A 13845-nucleotide genomic window follows, 5' to 3' on the forward strand; every position below is an offset into this window, starting at 1 on the left:
GTAGTGCAGTGCAGAATATGGCATTAAGGGACTAAGGACAATTTAATATATCTCCATTATAATTATGTAAGTTAAAATATAGCCCCTGAATAATTTAATTTTGTTTTGTGGTTATGTCAGAATGTTCAGGGCTTTGATACTATTGCACACTAACATGTTGAAATATATTGCTGAGCCTCACAGCCTTGAATTTCCTTGTAAATTATTTCCAACTTCTGAAACTAGTTCTAAGCCATATACGCTGAAACTTTTACGAAAAGAAACTTCAAAGTTATAATTGGATGTATTCTATATAGATCGTTTTGTGTGAAACATTTTTATTTAAATACCATAATTTACTTTGCACATGTGAACCGAGAGCCTATTATTCCGGAAAGGCTTTACGAATCTTTTAATCCATAAACTTCAAACGTTGAGATGTGAGTTATTTTCCGATGTTTCAGGAATCGGCGTAAGCGGAGAAGTGCTCATCATCCATAACGTCAGTCGATACTGTGGCGGCACCTACGAATGTGTAGCGTTCAATGGCGTCCCCCCTGCCGTAAATCGCCACATCAACGTAGCAGTGGAATGTAAGTAGTTTTGCTCAGGTGTCGTAATGGTAGTATTGATTTTTTAGCGTGCTTTTAACTTATAACTGTCAGGTATATGTGTAATATATAATTTACTAAAACTTCAATCTCTTTAGTGTATAAATCATACCCCTTTTATGTCAGACGATCTGTCATTTTGGCCACATGTGTTTCTGAAGAGATGAAAAACAAGCGAGTGGATATTACATGCTTGGCGTATATCAAACGTGATGAAGCATTGTCGTAGTTTAGTACATGGACAACAGACTAATGTGATTCCGTGGTCGAGAAAACCAGTCAGGAGGTCTTCGAGATAACCGCTGCGGCAGTTTGATCTTCGACGGTAAAATTACTCAATAAAGGATCATAATTGATAGCACTGTGCTGGTCGAAGATTCAGCAACACAGTTTATGACTCTAGTTAACTAGAGATACACATGGAGATTACAGAAATTGCAAACGTATTCACAATTAATCCCGAGGAGTTCCCAAGAACTCACAGCACTTGCCGCATTTCGTTGAGAAGATCAACAGGAGAATCATCAGTCGTTGTTTCGTCAGTGAGTGAGTGAGTATGGTTTTACGCCGCTTTTACCAATATTCCAGCAATATCACGGCGGGGGACACCAGAAATGGGCTTCACACAATGTGCACATGTCGGGAATCGAACCCGGGTCTTCAGCGTGACGAGCGAACGCTTTAACCACTAGGCTACCCGACCGCCCTGGTTCGTCAGAAGCATCAAGATCAGAATTAAAGATAGTCCCTGAGCCGTACTAAAAAACTGGAAGTCCTTCAGTAACACATGGCCCAAAATACACAATTCTCAGTACACGTCAGCACTGCAACATCAGGATCAGACATATGTCTCAAAACAAAGATTTGTTTCAGTCAATCTCATTAAAATCAGCTCACAGTTCTCGCTATCGCTGAACAAAGATCTGAGGACATCCCATTAAGGGTCACGTCAGAACGACCTTTCATCCAACCAATCAGATCGTCGCTTACCAGATCATGAAAGTGACTGTCGGAATGTATTTTCTAATCATGCAACCACGAAATATTTAAAACGGGGTATTCCGAACGACAGTTACGGGTTTTATGATTATATCCATACAATCTAGGCCATCTAAAAGCCATTCCAGAATGTTCTTCTTATCAGTTTTAATTTTTTTAATCGAGAATACGTCAAAATATGTTTCGAAGTCGCCAGTTTGAAACTAGTGTCGTAAAGCTCGAGAAAGCTGCCTTCTGATTGGCTTATGTCGATTTCTCGTCAGTCACTTCATTGGTCGGTCAAAATTCGCGAAAGGTCGTTCTGACTTGACCCGTCATGGTATGTCCTTAGATCTTTGTTTAGCGGTAGCGAAAACTAAGATCTGATTTTAATGACATTATATTTCAGTAAACATTGTACAGTGCCGTCTGTTATTGCAACACACACCCCAACCGTTTGTGAAATGACTGGATGGTTACCTTTAACGGCATTTGCTTGAAAGCGGTTGACACTTTTGTTTCTTACTTTACCAGGCTCATGTGAATTTCATATATTGTGCGATAAAAGAAGAGAATGCAATTCGTAGCAGGGTTCAAATTCGTATTTTATTGATTTGATTAATTTTGTATAACTTATGCATATCAACAATTCACTGTTGGAGGCACCATTCTAAAACACCCAATTCATTCGGCATATGCATATGCAGCTATAATAACTGATTACAACTAGTCCCAGACAATTCGTTCATTTTATGTTTATTGATTTCAGGGATTAGAATGAAGGGAAATTAATGCTGTTTGTTTTGTTTATTGTTTGTTTGTTGCTTAACGCCGCACTCAGCAATATTCCAGCTTTTTGACGGCGGTCTGTTCATAAACGAGTCTGGACCATACAAACCAGTGATTGATATCGATCGATCCAAGCATCTGGGATACGATGACATGCATCAACCAAGTCAGCGAGCCTGACCACCCGATCCCATTAGTCGCCTCTTACGACAAGCATGGGTTGCTGAAAACCAATTCTAACCCGGATCTTCACGGGTCACAAATCTATGCATTAGCTGCACATACGAGTACAAAGTTGAACTTAAATGTAAGCATGATCAATCCGTATATATGTAGTGTTGTAGAAATAATGAGTTAGTGAGTGAATGTTGTTTTACACCACATTCAGCAATATTACAAGAATGCCGTGACGACGATTTGCAACTCAGATGTTGGTAGCATCAGCAACAATACACATTACCCGGGAATGAGGGCAAACACCCATCAAGGTTATCCATTTCAAACACCATAACAATATTATACGGGTCTTACAGTAAGCATGCATGGCGTACTGGGGACCTATCTTGATTCACATGTGGATAATGTGACAATGAGTAGCATGATAATATGCATGAAGTTAAGCTAAAACTCACAAAGTATTAGAAACCTTTAAGAGACAATGTGCACATGTTCGGGAGCAAAACTTACCTTTTATTTCTCTGTTGTGAATAATCAATGGAAACGCTCTTAATTTCCATCACCTTATCTTGTTATGATTCATAAGACATGCAGGATTTTCGTGAGAGCAAAAATTGTAATGGAATCAGTTATGTTGATCAGGTGGCTCTTGGAGAAATTTTCGCTAAACTATGAACTTCTTCATTTCATACTTTCCATGCAGCTGGATAGTTTGGTCGTATTTTTTATGATTTCCCACAAAGATGGTGTGTGACAGCTGTTTTCAAGAGCCATTGAATGCCCGTTCTTGCCAACGAGATGGGAAACCTAGTTAGTGCCCTTTATTCCGCGAACTTGCTGAACGTCTTTTTGCGCTAGGCAATTATACTTCCACGTGCAGCTTGCTATCGAGAAGTTACCTAACCTGCGAAAACGTAAGGCGCGTTACTTTTTGGTGTTGATTGCACTTTGTTGGTGTTAGTCCAGGTGACACGATAATGCTTTCAAAATATAAAAGTGTTAATTAATTAAACTCATGCATGACCACACAGCGAGCTGTCAGCGTAACGTATGGTGGGAATAACGTTAAACCTCTCCAAAGCAGCTTCAAGAATATGCATGGATGGCACATTCCTTACTTTACTATGACAGCCCTAGCAGTAACAACTGCAGGCGCGATTCGCTATGATAAGTTGTGCATTCAATTTCACCTTGGGAGAATGTGTGAATTGTTTTACTGTCGTGCTCAACCTTTTCGCGAACACCTGGCGTCATAACTGATTTTCACTGGTCCATTAAAATAACTTTCACGGCTATGTTGCACTTTACGCCAAATGGAATCTGTTTCGGCGGATATTCTAGACTAGTTATTATCCTGCTCTGAGAATTTATATTTTCCTTTTATCGCTTTTTCAGTAATATCAGAACTGGACAACAATACATTAGTAACGTTTCCTATCTACTACTGCTTCATTTCAAGCCGTAATTACTGTGGACACCAGTTAGAACCAAATGTATGTAGTAAGAGAGATTAATATGGAAATAGATTCACAATGCAATATCTGTTGAATAGCAACAGTACTTCGATGGGTGAGCGCATAGGGAAAACCATCCCTGTTCTTGACTTGTATTTCTTTCCATTACCAGTCGTAGCACTTGACTCAATATTTCGTACAAGGCGCCTAGCACAGGCTGTGAGCAAACATCCCTTAACTTCGATACTTGTTGCTCGTACTATCAACCACTCGTTTGTCTAGCCAAGGCTCCTTAATGTACATGTCGGTCTGATATAGTTGTATTATTGCTCAGTCACAAATCACTCACACAAAGCCAGTTTCATGATTGACCTTATACCTACAGCAGCGAAACATAGCTTTGTAGTAATGGTCAAATCCTATTTGAACATATTTTCAGTTCCCCCTGAAATCAGATTACCCAACAAAAGAATTGGCCAAGCGCTGCGCAAGGAGACGATCCTGGAATGTATAGTAACAGCATTCCCACAGGAGATAACTATATGGACTAGAGAAGGTGTGCAGATAACTAATAGTTTCAAATATCGCGTGGAAATATATGCCGAAGAAGATCACACGATTATCCTCAGTTTAAGGATACGGGACTTGGATTACAGGGATTTCGGAGACTACACCTGCAAAGCATCGAATAGACTCGGGCAAGATGAAGAAAGAATGAACTTATATGGTAAGTAAGGAAAGACTTGTAAGCTGAAACATGAATGCAAAACACGACTCACATCAGATTTCGTTGACATGAGAATAGTATGTATTTAATGTATTGTCTAAGACATCTGACATTTGCTTATTCTAGAATATCCTATTTGTGACAAATGTCACCAGACCAGATCTTACTTAATACTGCATGAAAATGTTATTTCAGTAATGGAAACGAAGTGTGGGCCGATTTAATTTCAGTTCGATATTGTCTATCTGTACATGCAGGTGATTTGTGTCAAACGCATTCACAATGGAGGGTATGCAAGGAATTCAATTTGCAAATTCTAAACAAACCGAGTATTCATGCATCTTTATGGGTGAGCCTTTGAAAAAGAATGTCCAAAATTGAAATAGCTTTATACTCTATCAATGAAATATCCTGTAGTTTTCATACTGTGAGTACAGCATGTAAGCAAAAAACCAAACCTTGTTCTCAAAGACGTTTTTCAACATGCATGATGAATAAAAGCGACAAAACCCTTTCCATATAGAATTTTTTTTGTAAGATCGACCATTGTACGATTTCGGCTGTATCATGAGCATGTGTTTTATGAATCACTGTGAAAAGGTGATGATAAAAGATGTTAGCGAAAAGGTGAGCGTATCCTGCCCACAGCTCGCACCAGTCACATTTTCTCAAAGGTAAAATAACTGTCGTCATTTTATGTATAATGTTGTTGACACTTTATTAGATATAGGGCGCACTGGCGGAGGGATTCTATAGGCTTATCTTATATATGTTGTTAAACGTGATTCAAATTAATGTTAAGTTAAACAAAATAAAGATTTCTCCAAATAGTTTATTGTGTTTTTTAGATCTGTGAAACCATTTTGGACATGTCCTCAAAATTATTATTGACTTAGACTTATCAAAACATGTCAATACATCCCTTTTCTGTCTTGTGGGTTTGAGGTAGGTTAGTGGTTTAAAAGAAAGTTGGGGTTTCTTTCTCCTCCTGACACAGTAACAGCGTAATACCAACTTCTCTCACTCTCAGAAACAGAAATATATGTAATCCGAAGGTGGATGACTTACAAGAGTTGGTAACATACAGATACATACGCGGATTTGTATGTTTCAGAGTATCTAGATCCCAAGAAGCCCACTACAACACTGGCACCGTCAACCACACCCTCGATGTCAGACGTTACAACGGTCAGCTGGAAGTTCACGAGAACCTATCCCCCTGAGGTTGACTCCAACCCAGGGAATACTGTCATCATTCAGCCCGATAGCCTTCCTCGACCCACGCAGATCCAGACAGACCAAATACCCACGGGTAATCAGCATTCAGACCCCCTTATACCCCAGCAACACAGCAGTGTCTCCAACGGCTTGTGCACGGGCAGTTTCCTGCCTGTTTGTAGGTGTTTTGCTGTTGTCTTGTTCCAAACTATCAGCCGTCACGTAGTTCCATGCCTAGTAGTAGCTGGTAGCCCTACACTAGTCTGTACACTTTATTGCAATTTCGCTATTTCGTGAAAGAGTCGTCCGTGTGATAATTTTCCAGTCGTAGAACATATGGCCAAGGTTTATTCCCAGAGGGAACTCCTTCAAATTAGCCTAAAAATATCGAACTGCAACTGTAATCTTAAAAGAAGCGGTCATAAAATTTGGTTTCTTTTCGTACCTTCAAAATCTCTTTTAAGTTTCAAATTCGCTTTGTCCAATCATTGTTGCAAGAAGTCCGATTCAAGGAGAATTATTATCAACATCTGCTCACTCTGATGTATTTGTTAAAGAATCCACAGATCATGTTAGTGATATTGGCTTGTGTCTTTGTTGGTTTACTCTTTGTGAAACAGAAGACGTGGATACATATGTGTTCTTTGTCGATCAAAGAATAATTTGTCGATAGTTATTGGCATAAATGGTTACTTTTTGATGTTACTAAGTATTTAATAATTATTCATATAATCACCTGCATAGTATTATGGTTCATGTTAATTCATCGAGGCTCCTCTTTGACCGTTAGTAATCATGCATTTGTTTTGGTGAATGATGACTATATTTAAACCATAAAGATTCCAAGAACACAATAACCTTGTATCATCGGCGACGTTTGACTTTAAGAGGATTGGGTGGTCAGAGTCAGTGGGGTGTTAAAAATTCCCTTAAGTTTGGTTTGGGGGTTAACGTGATTGCATGTTCGACATCCGGAAGACCCATCCACATCTGATCGTGGGATACTAGGCTAAAGCTAACCATTCTGACTGTTTCAGGCACTTCCGGTCATACCTTGGCGTCGAAAAATGCTGGATCCTGCTGCCAGTTCTTTATTTCATTCCTTGTGATAACCAACATCTTGACATTTTTGTATCACATGGGAGTCGTTGTTTCATGATGTTTCATTGGAATGTATTTGACTACACACAACTGTCAATGCTAACGAAATGATGCATAATGGAAGAAAGACGCTATCGCTCAACCGAATGTGTTATCAAAATGAAATCATTCGTTCATGTGACTTTCGCATTACAAAGGATAGTGTATTACAACGCATGTCTCCGAAGACGTAACAACTGCAAAATAGTGCGAACACGTTGAACAAGACACGACATAACATCATCATCTAAGACAGGGTCGTACATTAAATCGGCATCTCACAGGAACAAAACCGACATCAGCTCATTCAAATGTCTGTAACCTCATCCAAAAACAAAGTGTTTGATGATGTGTCAGCCGTGGATCATTCATATTTCATGCATGATGCAAGAGACGAACGGTTTTCACGCTGCATAAGCAGTACAGAACAGCTATTCATATTTTTGAATTTAACTTGTGAACCTTATTTAAATATACGATAACATATCGCTAAACAGTTCAACCTGATCGACTTCCAGCACCCATTTGAACAACTGATATCCTGCTCCGTGTTTACTGCTTCACCACCAACAGAACGACGTATTTGCTGATATGTGTCCAGGACTGTACAAATATGTATCAAGCATATGACAATATTGTAGAGATACGTGCATTACTTGGAACCAGCACCAGAATACACCGAAACGTCGTTCGTTCCACGTCTACAATATGTAGGCCTATAACAATATGCTCATTGTGTCACGTGCGCCGTGTACATGTGTCAGGAGGACAAACACTTGTGTCGAAGACTACTTTCTGTTTGACCTCTGATAGAAATGCATTATGAACTGTACTGAATCAGTGGTGTGGCAGTCACTGCACCTATCATGCTCTGTGAAATATGTGACATAACAAACGTGTGTTAAAACTGTTAAAGTTGTATAAATGTTACATGTTTGTGTTGACGGAAACCGGTAGTTGTTTATGCATATAATAATCATGTACATCTGATATCAGAACAGGTTGTCGGTGCTTCATGTCACATAGACACAATGTAAGTATATAATAATGTTATTTTTATGCATATATATCTGGCAAATCTGTAGATAATTGCTTTGCTCCTTTCATGTCATATTGCCTATAAGTCATTGTTTTAGAGCAACAAAAATGGTTTAATCTGCAAAGTAGTTGTCGTTTCATCTTTATATCAATAGTAGACTTAATACCCTAGAGATTTAGAAAAATTCAAGAAACTGTTTAAACGTGTGTTCCTGCGTGTATGTCACAACAATATCTCTACTGCTTTATATATTACACATTGATGTGGGTACTTTCGTCTGTCATTGTGTCGAACAGTTTCTAACTTACTAAGTTGGCGTCACATGTGTTTACTCAAAAACTGTTGTTACCCACGAGAGTAAAATAATCAATTTTCGATGTTAGATTATGATATTTATTCTAATATTGAAGCGTAGACAACATTTTGGTGAGTATCTATATGTACAAAAAACCTATTCAAACAAAGCAATGGTGAGCTGTATCTGTATCGCATGAGACGGGTGCTGCGAGTTGAACGGGACATGCTTGTCCGTTTCGCGAATACATGATGTCATTGCATTGTAATTCTATTTGTGAGTTAGGTTTTCGGATATGTCTCGTCTGTTTGGTTACATTTGTTTCCTGTAATTGAATTATGAATATGAATATATTATCAATTGTGTTATCACGCATGTTAACTTAAGTTGTAAATACTGAATAATCACACCACGCAAGGGATTACAGCATATTTGATAATTTACTGCTTGAAGCAATGTGCATATCGTTTTCGTATACTAAATATGTTAACAATAAGACGACTGTATATTTTATGTTCATCATTGTGTTTGAAAACATTTTACTGACAATAAACTGCAAAACAAGTGTAGATCGTGGAAAAGGTTGCATATTACATGTACATATAATTGTAATCAATTGTGAATGTTGTATGTCTTCCTAGAAGAACCTACAACATCCCTTGTGAAAACAGTGGTGACTGCTCACTGCTAATGGCTGTTATTGACAGATATATGTAATGGGTCATCTGTGTTTACTTATGTCAAATGTGCTGATCTTTAAGTGGACATAAGAATTTTGTTCCAATCAAGAAAGGTACATCCACATCCACCTGTCTCAATGTAATTATTGTCAATTCCATGCTGTTCGACAGCTATTACGATTAGTATACTTCGCGAAACATGTTGTTTACACTGAAATGCTATGGGTGACGTTTGTGTGGTTAATGCGTGCTGTTCTTGTGCAGTGCTTCCTGTTAATTTAAATAATAAAATATATTAGTAGGAAAACTACACTGTGCAATACGTACTTGTAGGACAGTGAAATTGTGTTATGCTTATAGCGAAAATTGTTTGAAAACATTCTCTTGGTACAAAAACGCTTAACCTTTTATACACACTGGTAGGGTTAAACTTACATGATGACTTTGATCAGGTGCATTATGTGTCCGCATTTCACCTCTTACTTTCTCAAGTATTAAATAGCCATTGTGTTCCCCTATGTCAAGATGTACATATCTACCATAACTGAATTAACATCGTATACCAATGTAATTAAGAATAAAAGTTATCATTTACTAGAGTGGCATGCTTGTAAATCGGCACCGCCTCTGTGGTCTAGTGGTAGAGCGTTCGCCCTGAGAGCGGAAGGTCCGAGGTTCGATCCCCGGACACGTCATACATAAAGACGTTAAAAGTTGGTACTTGTTACCCTGCCTGGTGCTCGGCATTAAGGGTCTAAAACAAGGACTGGTCGGCTCGGTGTCAGTATACTGTGTCTGAGTGGGTATTCAAGTTAAACTGCGGCATGGTATCTCAGTGGGCTAGCACTATAAAATCGGCATCAGTCCGGACTAGTACAAACAGCCACAAACACACACCTACATGCACGTCGCTATATAAGTGCGATTATCTTGAACGCGACGTTAAACCCAATTTCACTACCTCCCCTGTAAATCGGGACGTGTTTGATATTTTCTCCGTTTTCCAAGCCCCTGACACAAAGCGAGTGTAGCACAACAACTACGGAACTTAACACACGTACATAATTGTGTTAAATGGGTTTGTGAAGCGGAGTTCTAGTTTTAGTTATGCTTTATGTGAGCCATTTTAGGATGATGACAATCAGTACATATGTATACTGTTACGCAACCACGACGCATGCACATACATAATACAGACGGTTGGACACTCGCAAACAGTACAGTAGTGATCATATATTATCCATGTGCCGATGGGAATATCTTAAAACTACTGGAACCAGTTTGAGAGCTTTACCGAACTTGAAAACAACCATCCCTGTGCTTGTGATATCTACACATGGCTATTCATCGTTGTGAATCTTTGCAATCAAGGACTGAAAAGTGCATCTGAAGTTTGAGATGTTTGTAATTTAGCTATTTTAACATCCATACCATATACAAGAATTCTCTGTAGATAACACATACAGCCAACTCCAGATCCGTATACAATGAGTGAGTGAGTGAGTTGGGTTTAACGCTGCTATTCCCGTGTCAGCTTAATCTGTGAGGAAAGCCCGAAGTGATGCAGGTCTCAGACGTTTACCACTTCGGTGAAACCCTCTAGCACTGGTATGGTGCTGACAAACCTAGAAACATAATCGGGGAGAACCGGGAATCGAACCCACAATCACAGGTTTCTAGCGTACCAAAGTGACGCAACTCTGCACAGCGAATTGCGGCGTCTTAGACGACTGGGCCATCCGTGCCCCATGTAACGATTATGACCAAGCTGTCATGATATGATATAACTAAAATACAGTTCTAACAGGGTCAAACAAACTTTATTCTGTCATCCATTTCGGGCGAGTAGGTGGACCATTGATCCGAGGCGCCTCAAGTTGATGCACTGAGCCTTAGACGTGCCAGGATACGCTGATGGAGGGTTCGAATCCCAAGTTCGCTCCAATTATGATCTTTGGGTTTCATCAAAACGGTAATGAGCTTCATCTTATGGTTCGGTCGTTCCTCTAACATTAAACTGACGCATGGTGATGTAACTACAATACAGTTCTGAACGACGTTAACTCTACATCAGTCACGCGTGATACGTGCCAACATACGTAAATATCAGTCACGTTTGTCTGCTGGTTGTTTAATGCCACACTCAGCAATATGTCAAAGTCTGGACGAAACAAGCCAGTGTTTGATCGCATGAGCAACGCCGCCTGGGTACAATCACGATCATGCTAGCCACCAACTGTACGCCACCGAGTCTGACCCTGATCTACCAGTCGCGTCTTATGACACGCATATGTTGTTGATGATCACTTTAAACCCTTATTCCCCACTGAGGCCCATTCAAGTAATTATCAAAGTAAGGAACCACACAATAAACTAGAGATGGATGCTGAAAAACGGGACATTTTATTTTTCCATCTGCATCATCCGGAAATGTTGTAATAAAAAAATTAAATATCAGCCAATGTAAATGTTATGCGACCGCACGTAAATTACTACATCCCAAGTAGAAGCAAAATATTTTAAAAGGCGCAAGTCTATTGGCGGAATAACGAGCCTATTACAAAATATGCCCCATCACAAGGTTGCCAGAGTGTCACACCGCTCAAATCATCTATTTCCAGTTGGATAATCTACCACGCAATATTGACCACATAAATGTTACTTTTAAAATAATGTGAGAGACGACGTAGCTGACTAGGGAAGCTATTTACTTTCATCACGTAGACAATAGCAGGGTAAGATGAAACAGATGGGTTGACGTCACAGAAGAATCACGATTATTTCCATCCGTTAATCTGTCTCTTTGTGTACTTCATGGGGTCACTTCTCAGCTTGCCCTGTGCCAGACAATACAAGGCTGGACTGCAGAAGCTCCTCACAGGGTTACCGTGAAGAGACGAACAGTCTGATGCCTCTATCGATCGGGGATCAAACCACAACTCACACAAACATCGTCAGAAAGATGGACTAAACTTTCAGACATGATTTACTATTATGTTCACAGGAGTGCCCTGCATCCGCCGAAATCAGACATTATTCAAAGCCTTGGATTAGGCAAATCTGAGAAGTGATCAAAGCTTCCTTGACATTCCTGACAATGGGTTATTCCAGCCGACATAAAACCAAGTACAGAGGATGGACAAGGCTAAGGCAATGGTCACGAAGGGTAGTTAGTATAGATGTAATGTTCTCTCGGTTAATTACCCCCTGTACCCCGTATCTAATCGTCTTGAAGTAACTGACGAGCATGAGAAACTGCAAATGCCCTCTATTGATTTTGGCCTATAAGTAGAGAATTTACGGGGTTGTAAATCAGCAATTGTGAACTCCTTGAAATTCTGTCAATAACACTTGATACTGAAGATTTCACACCCTTAGGTAATTGACTGAACATGCGACTTTTCGAATCAGTTAATATTGACTCGTAATTGGTACATTATGCAAGAAATCCCCACTATCAGTGGAGCATGGGCTATAGTCTGTGCCCTTAAAGCCACGCGATCACAACAACGGTCTATTCAATGATTGATCTGTCTTCATGCATGTGTTTATAAATCATGTGATTGTGACTGCACTTTGGGCCAATGGAGAGGCAGATAACAGCCTAGCTGTCGTCACATGGTGCATTCGTCAACCAACAGTGTACACATTTCATCTCATATGAGTCACATAAGAATGAGATAGCGGGTGCAAATTGCAGTAATTAAATATGCGGAATAGAGTCGTGGGGTGATAAATAGAATTACGATTTGGGGAGATGGAGAAGAATACGAGTCGATGCTAGACGATAATGTGATACCATTTAACATCTAACATGTCGGTAGATTTCTTTAAAAGATTCACTGTATGTATGGAATGAATTTGTGTGTCATGTTATCATGTTTGCAACAACGGTCAGTGTGTCCAGCTAGGTCAGAGTGTGTAATCTGCATGTGGAACAGCGACCTGAAGTGTCTTGGGTCATTCCGTGACCCACGTTGTCGGCAGTCACAAGAACAAATCAAAGGTTCGCCATTATTCTATGTGTAATATTCAAACGATAGGCCAAAAACTTTAAATGATATGCTACTTGTTTCGACCCATCACTTCGGACTTTCCTCCCACATCGAGCCAACAGGCCTTAGTGTTTAAAGCGGCGTTAACCCAAACTCACTCAATAACTCACTCTTCTTTCTGCCAGCCGCAAACATTTGGTAGGGTTTTTGTCCTGAGTTTCGTAGACGTCAGGGGTATAAACCTGAACATAGTTCATACAAATATGAAGAGTTCTTTAACCGCGCTCAACGCTCAAAGCATACGTGAGTTTCACTGACGTATGGCCCAGGAGCATGTCAAATAAAGAGAATTACCACTTGCTGTGTTTCAACCGGACTAATGCCATTTATAAAATAGTACTGCGTACGCTGTTCTAATTTTTCAACTTGTGTGTGGCAACGGTTCGAATGTCTAACATGCTGATTTTACAAACTTCAGAAATACAAAGTTGTGAATATGATATTATAGTGTTCTATGTTTATTAATTTGAGAAACATATGTCGAAACAACTCATTATTAATGACTATCGCCGCTGGCTTCTGTTATTTATTTGATACAGAGGACGAAGTTGTCTTGCTTGTCACATTTCAACCCCCATGGGTAAATAAGCTATTGGAGACTGGAACGGTCGGGAATAACAAATCTCTTACCCAAAACCCATAACTCCTGGACGTCTACCTTATCCCCGAGTATCTAACTATAACCGTCTGTCTTATTTATATA

At 39.6% G+C, this 13845-nt stretch overlaps 1 protein-coding gene across 2 annotated transcripts in view; it reads left to right on the plus strand.

Moving 5' to 3' along the window:
* LOC139465115 (lachesin-like) overlaps positions 1-9618 on the plus strand; it is a 58467-nt gene extending 48849 nt beyond the window's left edge. For both annotated transcript variants that reach the window (XM_071246807.1, XM_071246814.1), the window contains exons 5-8: positions 444-572; positions 4428-4715; positions 5830-6027; positions 6971-9618. In XM_071246807.1, coding sequence (XP_071102908.1) covers positions 444-572; positions 4428-4715; positions 5830-6027; positions 6971-7092 — 737 coding nt within the window. In that variant the 3' untranslated portion in view covers positions 7093-9618. The remainder of the gene's footprint in view (positions 1-443; positions 573-4427; positions 4716-5829; positions 6028-6970) is intronic.
* Positions 9619-13845: the final 4227 nt, after the last annotated feature.

This window comes from Haliotis cracherodii, unplaced genomic scaffold (genome assembly GCF_022045235.1).
Source record: "Haliotis cracherodii isolate W230 unplaced genomic scaffold, xgHalCrac1.p SCAF_1, whole genome shotgun sequence".
Lineage (NCBI taxonomy): Eukaryota > Metazoa > Mollusca > Gastropoda > Lepetellida > Haliotidae > Haliotis > Haliotis cracherodii.